The sequence below is a fragment of the Carassius carassius genome, chromosome 28 (genome assembly GCF_963082965.1).
Source record: "Carassius carassius chromosome 28, fCarCar2.1, whole genome shotgun sequence".
Classification (NCBI taxonomy): domain Eukaryota; kingdom Metazoa; phylum Chordata; class Actinopteri; order Cypriniformes; family Cyprinidae; genus Carassius; species Carassius carassius.
This window is the reverse complement of record NC_081782.1, coordinates 17,433,592-17,447,231: the sequence shown is the minus strand read 5'-3', so window position 1 is coordinate 17,447,231 and position 13,640 is coordinate 17,433,592. Positions and strand designations below refer to the sequence as shown.

Sequence of the window (13,640 nt, the reverse complement as noted above, 5' to 3'; positions counted from 1 at the left end):
TTTCTTAGACAGTAGGCAGGAGATCTGAATTAGGTATTTCTTTATCCAGTAGAGATTTACATTATGTTATCTTCATCTTAGTCTATTTTTCCATTCAACTTTGAAAATTGTTCAAGAGCACATCGTCTTCAAGGCCCATGCATTTTCTTCCATGAATGCCTTGGATCAGCTTTAGCAAAGACAGCTGAAGTAAGAGGACAGATTTGGTTACTTGGATATACATTGAGAAGTGTTAGATATAATCAGGTCAAGATTAAGATTTTTCAAACAACAACCAGGTAAGAAATCAGCCCTTCTAAAGCAAGCATATCTCATGATTAGCAAATAGAAGCAGGGCAGGAAATCTCGAGCTGCGTGTTGTGTTAATTTGAAGAAGCGCGAAAAAGAGACGGGACTGAAATCACAGATGTTTTCTTCTCACCGCTGGTGCTAGTGGGCTGGACAGGTGGGTTATCTGCTGCAGGGGGAGCCTGAGTTGCAGGTAGAGGATTAGGTGCCGTCTCTATGATGAAGGTTGAATTGAAGTCATCTTGAGTTTGCGCCCAGTTTCGGGCTCTGGTGCTGCTGTGAAACTGAGCGGTGACATGAACTCTGGGACTCAGCTCAGACAGAGCCTGGTGTGGCTTAAAACTAAAATGGGCCTTCTTATCAGCTGTTAAATCACAAGATGTGAACATCTTCTCCTCCAGAGATGGGCCTGAATCAGTTAGGGACAGAGTTCATATTGAATTGTAGTAGTTTATATTTTAACTATGAGCACCAAACATGACTATGTGAATGCACAAGACCAAAACCAATTGCATTTAACACATCAAAGCTGCGACGCAGACGCAAAAGCTTTTCCAAGAAGTAGGCAACATTATTCTGCCTTTAAAATAAGACATTACTACAAGTTTCCTTTGCACAGAATAGAATACAGAATCCAAGAATACAGGATGACAACATTTATGAAAAAACTAAAACAAAATCGAGGACAAAGTCAAGAAAATTCTGAATATATAAATACTTAAATGTCATTAAATAAAGTATAAATAATAAATTCAAATAAAAACTAATTAAAAAATACATTAGTCATTTATTATACATTTAACTTTTTAGAGTATAAGGTTAACAAGATGCTCTTCTGGAATAAATAGTAAGTTGAGTCTTTTATGGAACGTTTCGTATTCAGTCAGTCAAGCATTATATTATAGTATTAAGCACTATATTAATGATAGAACTTTAGTGATTAGAACTAAAACTTGATAACCATTTATGAATTCATATTTGTCATTTTAAGTGAACTTAAGACTGATGGTGATGCTTAAGATATTTTTGGTCATTGAGGGTTTTTGTAAAAAAAAAAAGAAAAAAAATAGTAATAGATCATATTATTTATTATTATTAAAAGATAATACTACTACTAATTCTACTACCATACTAACAATATACAATGCACTATGGATTGATGAGCTGCTGGGTTCATGAATATTAATCACAAAGCGACGGCAAGTCATGCGCATTCACAAAGAGTTTACAGTTCAGCAAATACAGGTGTACTGTGCGTCCACTGAGTTGAACTGAAAAGTACAGATCGCTTGATGGAGAGAGAACTCTGAAGCGCTCAGTCGGTGTTCAGCGAGAGAAAATGTGCTAAATTTATTATAATAGCCTCCTTGAACACACACACTACCGAGTAAAATCTAAGAATTTATTAGCCTATGGCTAACAATAGACATAATTTAGTTGCATATGCGAGTGATTTACTTGCAATGTAGAGGGTTGGCTTTATTATAACAACAAATTAACTATTACAATTCTATTCTATTGACTGACCTCTTCCCAGTACCGGAGGTGGAACAGGAATTTTTTAGGAATGAGATAATTGGCTGATAAATGTTGTAATGAGTAGTTTAAAGCCTTGCATTTTATTCTAGTGACAGTATGTTCACAGTATGAAATATGAGCCACAGTCAGCGGCACAGGCAGAAAGCGTCATCTCTAAGTTCTAGTTCAAAAAATTTTTTTTTCCTGTGGTAACAGACACCATGGCATAAATCCTGTCCAAATGTTTTTAACTTGAACCGGTAACACTATCGATCAAACGCTTCCATGCAGGCTTCACTCTGAGCTCCTTATCAGTACGCTGTCACAATCGGCATAGTGTGCATGTGCTGTCATGCTGATAGAACTCCAGCTTAAATCATAAGAGCATATGGAATGCAATCTGCAACCTGACAAATCCGTAGAGAGGTGGAGGGTGATGGTTGAGTCAGAATCACTGTGCAAATCTCACAGATGGTGACCATCAAATCTGAATCACAAACCTCAACAGACTTTTGACTCTACGTCAAAGACTCTAGACAGCAAGAGCGGTTATGGGCAAAAAGGTTTAACAGATCTGAAGAAAGGTATCCTTTACCATTCACATTCAAGTCAATGGGAGTTGCTTGGCTAGCTTTTGTTCTTACATGAGCTGCAAATGTAACTCATTGTTTAATATTACAACTAGTTTGTGAGCCGAATCTACCAGTTTACTGAAACATTTTTTGCACACTAAGTTGTGTAGTTATGGGATCTAAACATTGACTATGTGTACTAGGGATGTAACGATATCAAAATCTCACGGTACAATACAATTTCGGTATTGACCTCACGGTACGATATTTATTGCGATATTGTGGAAAAGCTCACGGTATTGTTAAATAGCTCACGATAGTGTTTGTGATGATAATAGCGAAAAAATGCTGACATTTATTCTGCTTTTGCCAGTCAACAGGCAATTTATTGTTGTATTTATGGATCCATGACGACATAAAACGCTGATCACATAGTGCTTTTAAAGTGCAAGTTGTAGTCAGGAACATCAATATTCTGTATAGTAATATTTGGTTGCATAACTGATGCTTCTGTGCAATGTTCAAAGTTAAGGAGCAACTAGAACAATTGTAAACAATAGGGAATTCCCTTTAAGTGCAAACAAAGATCAAGTTAAGTCAGGTTTAAATGTGCAAGGCAAATAAAAGCAGCCTTTTAAAACTGGTATTTAGGAACATAATTTAAACTTAAATAAAATAGTCAGTCAAAAAGCTTTTTAAAAAACACTGACCTATCATTTAGCTTATGGTCACGTTTTTCATCAGAAAGATCAAAATATCTACATTGCAAGGGAGAAGAAAAAAAAACAGTAAAAAAAATGCTTAAATAGTCTGGCAAAAAGCCTTCTGAAAAACACTGAACTATCCTTAAGCTAATGTTCAAGTTTTTCTTTAGAAAGATCAAAAGATTTACTGCAGAAAAGGGACGTAAATCACACGCTATGTATTCCGCGATGTACCTCGTGATTTCTTGAGCCCTTGCGCTGTTGTGTGGCATAGTTGTTGAAAATGCCTCCTTCAGGGTTTTATGACCGGACAGGACTTTCTTTGTGAGAGAATTTGCGTTTTTTGACACGGCGAAACCAAAATGTTTCCAGACATCTGATTTAAAAGCTGCAGGGGCAGGCACAATCTCAACTTTGGTTTTGTTTTTTTCATCCTTACAAGTATCGCTGTCGGCCATGCTGGCTTGCTGTGAGCTTGTGTGGACAGCGTGCAATCCTATTGGCTTAACAACGGTTGTTGTGACGACGCAGCGCAAAGAATCATGGTCTATGTAGTTAACAATGATTTGTTCCACGGGACTGTGTTTATTCCTCTTGCTTTTTGACGGACACCTGTCCTTTTAATATTGTAACCCAACCACGACGATATCGAGACACGTTTACCACCGCGATAGCGCGATATCGTCAATATCGTTACATCCCTAATGTGTACTAACAAGTGATGGCATGACAAAGTGAGAAACCGTGAGGGGGCGTTACCTTGGAATGCAGATTGGGAGCTGGAGATGACAGAAGAGTGTTGGATGGCAGGTGAGACAGGGAGAGATGAAGGGACAGAGTGAGGGAGAGAGGAGGAAGTGGGGTGCTGGCCAGGCCCCGTGTCTAATGGCTGGCTAGTGTTAGGGGAGGATGAAAAGAGGGATGGAGAGGGGAACGAGGAAGAGGCATCGACGGGGCCCTGGACAAAGTCACTAAACTCATCGTCGTCATCAGGGAAAGCAGGAGGAAGGGTATGAGAGGTGACAGAGGAATGAGATGGCGATGAGTCTGCAAAAACCAAACAAGAGAGTGAGACAGACAAAACACACATTATGAGATATGACCTCACAGACAGACTGAAACAATGAGAAACAGCTTTACAAGAACAACAGGAGGGTACTGAATTTCATTAGGTGTGGTGCTGCTATTTTAACATAAAAAAACAAAAGCAACCTTTAAATGAAAATGTCAATGGAAATGTAATTGTTTATACATTTTTTCAATTATTCCTATAATTACTAGCAGAGTCTAAAATTCAAGTCAACATGAAAACAAAATTGACCTTTTTTCCATTTACTTGCCACTCTTTTCTGTTCTTACCATGAATGATTGACTAAGAAAATGCTTGTCCTTCCTTTTCTGCTAAAATCACTTAACTATTTAAGCATTATTTTAGCAAAGTCTCGTTCTCATTCATGACTGCAGTCAGCTTTGGAACATCCATACCTTACCATCCAATTAATTTCTGCCAAAATGTTTGTTTTTTTAAATATCTTGTTTTGCTCAAAAATGACGCATTATGGATGTAAAACAAGATGTGTATGTTCAAACCAAATCAGAGTTTAAGTGGCTTTGGTGAGTGAATAAAGTTACTCGCCATTTGGCAGGTATAAACCAACCGCAACATTACATGGTTCAAGTCCAATTTTAAGAATGACAATCTGACCTCCGACTGATGAAACATGCCATTCAAATCTAAAACCATTTTTTTTTTACATGGTACATTTCAAAAGGTACCGTTAAAGGTTTGTATTAGACATAGACAACTTTCTCCCATATACACTACCATACAGAAGTTTGGGGTCAGTACTATTTTTTGTGTGAATATATTAAAAGCCACATTTGTAATGCTACATAATATTTCTATTTCAAATAAATGATGTTCTTTTGATTCATTCTGAAAAAAAAGTATCATAGTTTTCATAAAAATGTTAAGCTGGACAACAGTTTTTAACATTGATAATAATATGAAATGTTTCTCAAAAGGCAAATCAGCATATTAGAAGGGGGCAACAAATATATTTTGGACCCTGACTACTAGTTTTCTTTCCAGACTAAACAGTAAGAGCAGAAACAGTGAGATATATGAAGCTCTTCTGCAGATATGAGGGGTGAAACCGCCAGAGTGTGAAGGTGGAGAATAATGCGTTACATGGAGGATAAGGAAACATCTGGAGAGCCTCCTGGTGGCTGCTGGGAATAAAACAGCTGTGTGACTCAATGATAAAGATGTGAAGTGTTTGCATTGAGACAGAATAGAAACAATATAAAGGGATAGTTCACTGAAGAAATAAAATAGTCATCCTTCACTCACTCTCATGTCAGCCCAAACCTGTAGGAAAATGCACAGAAAACACCAGTAAAGTTCTTCAAATCCTCCTTCTAGAAAATTCAGAGATGAGGGTAATGAAATGATGACAGGATTTTTATTGGTGAACTATCCCTTTAACAGTGTGTGAGTGCAGCCCTGGTGATGTCCTTCAGCGCTCGCCAGTCACTGTGGCCTTGTCAAAAGCTGTCTGGGCCACCCCTTGACGTCATGAGCAGGGACTTGCAAAGCAAATGGCCTGAAGGCAGTGTCACTGGATGTACCTGGTTTCTTAGACTGTGAAGATGGTGTTGGATGCATCTTGGCATCTCTGCTGAACCCGTCTAGATTTCCTTTGATGGCCTCTAAGGCATCGTCACGACTCTTCTCCCCAGTCTGTACAAAAATAGCAATTTTGGTTTAGTTGAGTTTGGTGAAGCTGATATGAAAGAAAAAGTATATATTGCAAAGTTATTATAGTTAAGTAATACTAAAACAAAACAAAAAAATCCATATATTCCATATATATATTATTCCATATATTTCAAGAAACATTTTTTTTATTTGCTTAAATATTAGTATAAATGTATATTATGTATTTGTATATTATTTAAATATATTTATACACTTTATTTTCGATAACAAAAACTAAATTGAAATTAATAAAAAAACTATACAAATATTTATAGTTCCCTACCAAATACCTTATTTGGACGCCAATATATTCTTGGAAAATAAACTGCACAATAATCATGGTTAAACCAAATAATACTAACCAAGCAATTATTTTAGAATTACAACAGGTCTATCATTTGGAAAGTAGATTCATTTATCACACTGCCTTGCTCACTTTGGGCTTGACGCTGCTCAGTAGACGTAGTTTCTGTTTCTGCTCCTCAAACTGTCTTCTCTTCCGGTCTTCCTCCAGCATCCGCTGCTGCTGCTCCAGACGTTTTCTGTGGACACACACTGATCAGAGACGAGTTCTGGTGTTCATACAACTTTACGGCAGAGTGAATATGTGAATAAAGCCTTACTGATGCTCCTCTGCCATCTGCTTCTGTAGGTCCACAGGGAACTGTGGCCCCGGGCCCCTCATGCCCATGAACTGAGGCTGACCCATGAACTGCATCCCGGGAGTCTGCATGCCCATCGCCATCCCACCCTAGAAGCACGAGATCAAGTCAATGAGGACATCCCGATCATGAGAGATTAGAGATTCTGGTGTCCACATTTTTGACTGCTAAATCAAACCTGTATTGGCATGGCACCAGGCATCTGTGCTCCAAAATTCATTCCCATCATGCCTTGCATGTTGGGCTGCATGACCTGGACCATGGGAAAGCCCTGCTGCTGCTGCTGCTGCTGCTGCTGCATGGGCATCATTCCTACCATTAAAAAATGACAAGTTTAAGAACATAAATACTGTTTTTCCATTTAAATGTTATACTGGAGAAAGGTATTCAACAAAATGATCTAATGTAAAAAGAGGCTAAATATAGACAAAATGTCAGCTGCTTACCTTGCGGTGGTCCAACGCCCCCTCCTACAGGGTATATAAAACTAGAAGAGAAAAGACAGACACACTCATTATTATAGTCATTTACCAGGCTGCCCATTTCAAAGCCCTGAAACTAATTTCAGTGTGAAGTTAATGTCTTTAAACTACTGCCCTCCGCATTAAAGAGACAGAGGAAAATACTGACTAAAGGCAACAAATCAATCATACAATGGAGAAAACATTTATGAAACAGCCCAAGTCCATTATTCTAGAAGGTACTTCAAGTCATTGTGCCGCAGTGGAAATCAAATCATTCCAATATTGGCAGCTTTCACAGGTAAGAACAATATTAAATAGAATAGATTCCTTAAGGAATTAAGTCAGTGACGTTTAATTAGCCCTTTTTCTGATGATGCGGTAAATAAACTTGGTGGCAAAAAAAAATCCCATTCAATTTGAAGGAGGAACCAGACCAAAATCAAGTCATTTTAGTCGACTAGTGACGACTGCCAAATTATAATATTCATAAAAAATACTTTAAACAATACAACAGTATAACTATGGTATATTGTACCTGATAAATTGAAGAGACCAATGATTCAAAATGCACTATTGAGAATTGAAAAAAACATTCGGAATACAGATTTCTTGTTGTATTGCAACTTGAAACCCTTGCATTATTTCCCATTCGGCGTCTTAACTGCAGAAGCAACTCATCCAGAGTTAGTCTAGTTTTGTTTGCTTTGCCAATAGTCTGAAGTGGGCTAACAATCCACTGAGGTTCTCTGGCTCAGAGTCGATTTGTCTGTCTCTGCTGCATCTGTTCGCCTGCAGGCACACAGCTTTGCAGCGCTCACAGAGACTGTCTGAGATATAACAGAAGGCGAAGAAAAAAATAACACACTGGATTAAGGCAGATTAACATTCAAAGAGAGATGGGCTGTGACATCTGGGTGGGGAGATCACGTCTAGCCACCATTTTAAACTGTTACTGCCAACATCCATCCATCCATCCATGAGCAAACCTGGTTATAAAACCTGAGAATCAGCTTTACTGACAGAACTTTGTCTTTGAGAAACACATGTAAACCGCAGGTTTGATACAGAATATAAATCTCTTAAATCTAATTATACATGTACATAATCAATTTTTATATATTATTATTAATTACTAAATATTAAGTCAATCCATTAGTTTTAATCAAATGAAATAAATCATATCAATTAGGGCTGGGATAAACGATTATTTTTTAAACGATTAATCTAGCGATTATTTTTTCCGATGCATCGCTTAATCTAACGATTAATTTTTCAGGCCGATTCGATTTCGATTATCTCCCCATTAATTCACTACTAACAATTTATACATGTTGATTTACATATCTGAATGAAAAAAACATGAATTCCTTAACATTGCAATGTATGTTTATTGCTCTTAAAATTACAAAATAAAAGACTGACTAAGAATGCATTACTTTGCACTTGTATTAAATAAAACCTTGACGCCTTGAAAACACATAGCTTACTGAAACAAGCTTACTGAACACATAGGGCCTAGCATACTGAAAAAAAGTTCTTCTTTCAGATGAAAATAACAACAACTTGATGTCTAGCATTCAATAAAAAAGGTCACCCAAAATACTTGTTTAGAGCAATTGAAAGAATACAGTAACCAATGTAAACTTGAGTGCTTTAAGCTAATACAGAGAGTGCTTTTCCAAAAAAAAAAAAAAAAATTAACAGTGGGAGCCAGCAGCCTGTCGTGGAGAAAAAAAAATCTCTGAATGCTCCACGTGAAACTTTGGCGTTCCGCCCTTTTTCTATCGTGTCTAATGATTTTGGTTAATATGCACGAGGGAGAGAGGGAGAGAGGGGGGGAGAGAGAGAGAGAGAGAGAGAGCGCAAGACAGCGCTCGTGTAGTTTGAAGACTGTGAGTGCGCAAGCCCGCGTGAAACTTTGGTGTTTTTCTATAGTGTTTAATGATTTTGATTAATATGCACGAGGGAGAGAGAGAGCAAGAAGCGCTCGTGTTGTTTGAAGACTTCGCGCGCACAGCCGGGGCTCTCTCTCGTACGCGCCCATACGTGTCATTCTATTCTACATCACTCACCGATCAAATAAGGCTTTGACAGCCGCCAAAAAAAAAGATCAATGCAGAAAAACCCCTGGATTGGTTATATAACGTTGGACAGAATGTTGATCCGGCCATCGCGTATATTCAGCGCACATAAGGTAAACGTTTTGCAACGTTTTTGTTTTTTCATCGATGACCTCGACACGTTGTCCCAGCCCTAATATCAATATTAGCTGACAAAAGTTTTATGGAGATTATTTTACATTATTATGGCAGCAGATGAGTAAATATCTGAACATTAAAAAAAACAAAGATAAAAATAAAATTATATGCATCCATAACAAAGGTGTTGGCAGAATTTCAGGATGAACTATTCCTTAATTGTTATGAACTATTTTTTTCCCACTCACTTTCTCTCACTTTCTCACAAATTTGACTGACCAAAAACCATAATTCACTCTATATTTTCGAGTATCGCAAGTGCAATGCTTTACTAGGTGATACTAGATATTGCGTAGCTTTTCAGCAGGTGCTGGATATTTAGAACTAATCACAGACCCAGCTAGGGTTGTGCCGATAGACGATAGTATCGTGTATCGACGATCGTCAGAGATATCGACATAAGCAGAATTCTCTGTCGATAATCAAGACGATATTAGGCAAATTTTCCTATTAATGTATTAGATTATAATAATAATAACTATTATATTTATTTTTATTTGGCTGCTTATTATAATTCGGCTTTTAAACTGCCCAGCTATTTCACTGCCCGCATTTCACACACACACCTCGCACGCGCATGAGGATTAGAGCATGTAGTCGGTGAAGTTGTAACGCTTTGACTCGGATAATTCGTTAAATCCATGAAATGAAAGAGATAGAAAACGACGAGTTGGTGTCCCACACATTTAATGGCTGGTATACGGCAACGCGCTCTTCTCATACATGAGAGATTAACTCTTTCTTGGTGTCACAAATAAAGTAAAGATAAAATAATTAACAAGGCGGCAGAGCGAATTTATCATCCATAGTGCATGGTTCTCACGTAGTCCTTTTCTTAAAGACTGATCACTTAACTTATAAAACACACTATGTGGTGATGACGTAGAAGGACTACGTGAGAACCACTATGGATAATAAGTTCAATCTGCCGCCTTGTTATTATTTTCATGCACACCGCACTATAATGTGATGCATGCAGAATACATAGTTTTGGCCGTTACAAAGTCTCCATCCACAAACAGACGTACATCGTCTGCAGATATAAGGTATTTCATTGCACTTTAACAAGTAATCTAAACGGCCTATATACTGTATGTGTAATATTTTAAACGAGCGCTCACTAACTGAGTTTAATGCCACAGTTATGTTAGAATGCATCTCATTCTTGTTTCTGTTGCGGTGCGTCAGACTCGTCATGAGGCGCGTGGTCCGGAGCGCTGTATGACTGATGCATCAGTTCAATTCAACTTTACTCCAAATATATGAACTTACCTGTTTTGAATACTTTATATTTAACGTGTTCGTCTATCTCCAATATTAGTGTTAAACTATTGGACTTCTAAAAGAAATCTACTATTGATTTTCACCGTTGACTGATTTTGCAGAACATTTAGACTGATAACTTCCATGCACAGATGTAGCAAATTTGTCACAGGACGCACGATATGACATTTGTGTCTCACTATACATGAACTAGCTGTTTTAAATACAGAATTTTTATATTTAACGTTAGTTTATTAGTATGTTTGAAAGTATATATTTTTTCGATTACTGGTGATTCCACAGGCTCTTGCGCACCTGCGCGGTTTATAACACCAAATAGTTATGCTATGACAAGAACAAAGAGTCTCCCTCTTGCTCCACCCATGTACGATAATATCGTGTATCGTCGATCTCACAGGGTGACGATATGACGATTTGAAAAATTACCATATCGCAACACCACAGACTAGGTTAAATACTTAATTTTCAACTTTTTTTTACCAAAAAAAGCTTTAAATAATAAACACAGGAGTCCCTAAATCATTTTTATGCTGTTCACGGATAATCAGCTCTTACCTTCCAGCACTAGATATGGGAATATGAGAACTGTCAAAACCTTGTGTTGGCTCCATGTGGGTGGGCAGGCTTATTTATATAGTGACTTTCAAAAAGAATAACAGGTTGCATCTGTGACATTGCGGTCTTCAGTCCTTTTTCTGAACTCTCAGACCTGATAAGCATCTTTCAGGATAACTTCATGAACTAAAACTGCTAAATCCTCTTACATAATTATTGAAAAACTGCATCGAAATTCATTCTTACAAACAATTTGCAATTTTTCTCATTTAATAAACAGCTTTAGCAGCTAAACAGCATTTAATTTGTCACTGACTTCACATGACCAGGCTCCACAACATTTCCAGAAGTGCCAAAGTCCTTCCATGTAAATTCAGATAATGTTGTTGAACTTTTATTATAATGCCAAAACAAAGCAGCTCCAGGTAGAGCCCTGTGGTTATTTAGTTTCACGGCAGGTATCAGCATCACCTGCTGCTGCGCCGTTTGAAACTAGACATCCATTATTCAAGCTGTTCGGCAGACACTAAAGCCCTTTGAGTAAATAAAACATGAATTTGGCCTATCGATCCTTTCTGACAGTTGTGGTCTACTTCATGAAAACTTTGGAACATTCAAAGTGCCTTACTGGCCCGATATCAAAATCTGTAAGCTCAGTGACATCCATGAGGGCGATACGATGATGATCCGGTTAACTATATATGCAACAAGAAATGCAGCACTGCAGTTACAGTACACATATGAATATATTTGGGAGCTGTTAAGATCCACATCACAGTCAGTCTCATCTGCAAACATAAATCATGCCGGTCAGGGTGACTCTGGTCTGGTCTACCATTCCTTTTAACCTCAACATGAACCAATAAAATTATGGCGAATGTTCATCATCTACCAGGAAACAATTTTGAATTAAATAAATTTTTTGTACATCAACATTCAAGCTTTTGGAAGCAAGGATTCCATTGAAAGGTTAAATTTTCTGGAAATCAATCAAATCAAATCTAATTTTATCATAATAAACACTTTTAAATATTTGAATTGAATTAGACATGTTAGAACATGAATGAAAAAAACATGAAAAAACAAAAATACTGCCCTAACAGTGAAGTCCGAGTCATGATCAAATGACTCTTACGAAACCAGTTTTATTTTAATTAATCTCTGAAAACACTCACACAATTAGCAATTACAGAACTCTTAGCAATAATCAACTAAACCAACTCAATAAATCAACATTTGACTTACTTAATGAACAGCAAATTCTCAGAAAATTTAGCATATTTAGGGTTTGTGAAACTCAAAGCAGTTATCATTACTTGATACTGAACTTGGTTTTCATATGAAAATACTAAGTTAAAGATAACTCCAATGATATCAATAAAAGGAAAAAATATATATTAAAACACTTGAACACTTATGTGTATCATCTACGTGTGTATAGGGAAAGGTGAACAGGACTACAAAATAGTTCGGTAGGAAAAAAAGTGAAGATTCAAAAAAGGATTCCAAAAGACTGTCTATGAAGACAGTACACCAGGCTCTCCCACCAGGTTTTTTCCTTATACAGACTAGTCTATGGTTTTTTCTCATGCTGAACAATATTTATGTATCTTCTTTACTCTAAGTGTAGGTTTGGGGCTGGGGGAGGTGTAGACGTTGATAAAACACAATCTAATAGGTAGAAAAAATATTTATTGTTGGTTTCCTGTAACTGTAACGTTACCACTTATAACGTTAGCTACAACCGCGAATGTAACACATAAATACTGTATTTACATTACTGTAAGACTAAGTTTAGGGTTAATAAACCATAACTTCACACGTAGCATTTTTAGTTGTTGTATTGTACTAACGTTACCCACTGTTTTAATGAGAGGTAGAGAAATCTGACAGGGTAGGACAAATCGACAGAACAAATGCACTTCTCTGGGTGTAGTCAGCCGGTTCACAAGCGGTATAATAATAATGTTTGAGCATCCAAATCGCTATGTATCCCCGTGTATGACAAAGGAAGGAAAGCAAAGGAATATAAAGGAATATAACCGTGACGACTGATCGCTGCGATGCAGTATGACAAACGTCACATCACATCACAGCTGACCAGCATCAGCCATTAACACTGCAGACGGTGTTCTGAATAAAGTGAACCTGCGCGGCATAATCCGCTGGATTATAAAACAGCCTCGTGAATTAACAAATACTGACTTTAGCAGGTGTATACATGTACACAAAAATAGATATAGGAGTGTTAAAGCGTGCAATTCTGTACCTGCCACCTCCCCCTGATCCGGGCCGAAGCGCCATCTTAAACAACTCAATGAAGTGACGTCATCGTCATCCGCGAGGAGAGCTCTGCGCCACTTCCGGGTCACGCCATCAGCTGCGTCACCTCCATTACAACAGCGTTTCATTGTGACTTGAAATAATTGAAAGCATCTAAACTGATACATTTCAGTTCCGTACTTTTTATATAGTAATTCGTTGTACGTTTCTTAATATAATGGCAATTTTATAAAAAAGTTGTAAACATAGATTTGAGTTATTATATTGTGTGTAACTTACAGGTTATTATCA

General features: G+C 37.4%; 1 protein-coding gene across 8 annotated transcripts in view; it reads right to left on the bottom strand.

Moving 5' to 3' along the window:
• The window catches only part of synrg (synergin, gamma), a 55,748-nt gene extending 42,297 nt beyond the window's left edge, over window positions 1–13,451 (bottom strand). For 5 of the 8 annotated variants that reach the window (XM_059514687.1, XM_059514688.1, XM_059514689.1 and 2 more), the window contains exons 1-8: window positions 13,336–13,451; window positions 6,952–6,992; window positions 6,684–6,817; window positions 6,467–6,594; window positions 6,280–6,385; window positions 5,714–5,825; window positions 3,842–4,129; window positions 422–697 (exon numbers count right to left, since the gene is read on the bottom strand). In XM_059514687.1, coding sequence (XP_059370670.1) covers window positions 422–697; window positions 3,842–4,129; window positions 5,714–5,825; window positions 6,280–6,385; window positions 6,467–6,594; window positions 6,684–6,817; window positions 6,952–6,992; window positions 13,336–13,370 — 1,120 coding nt within the window. In that variant the 5' untranslated portion in view covers window positions 13,371–13,451. The remainder of the gene's footprint in view (window positions 1–421; window positions 698–3,841; window positions 4,130–5,713; window positions 5,826–6,279; window positions 6,386–6,466; window positions 6,595–6,683; window positions 6,818–6,951; window positions 6,993–13,335) is intronic. The other 3 variants (XM_059514693.1, XM_059514695.1, XM_059514692.1) reach the window with 2 other exon arrangements.
• Between the last annotated feature and the right edge of the window lie 189 nt (window positions 13,452–13,640).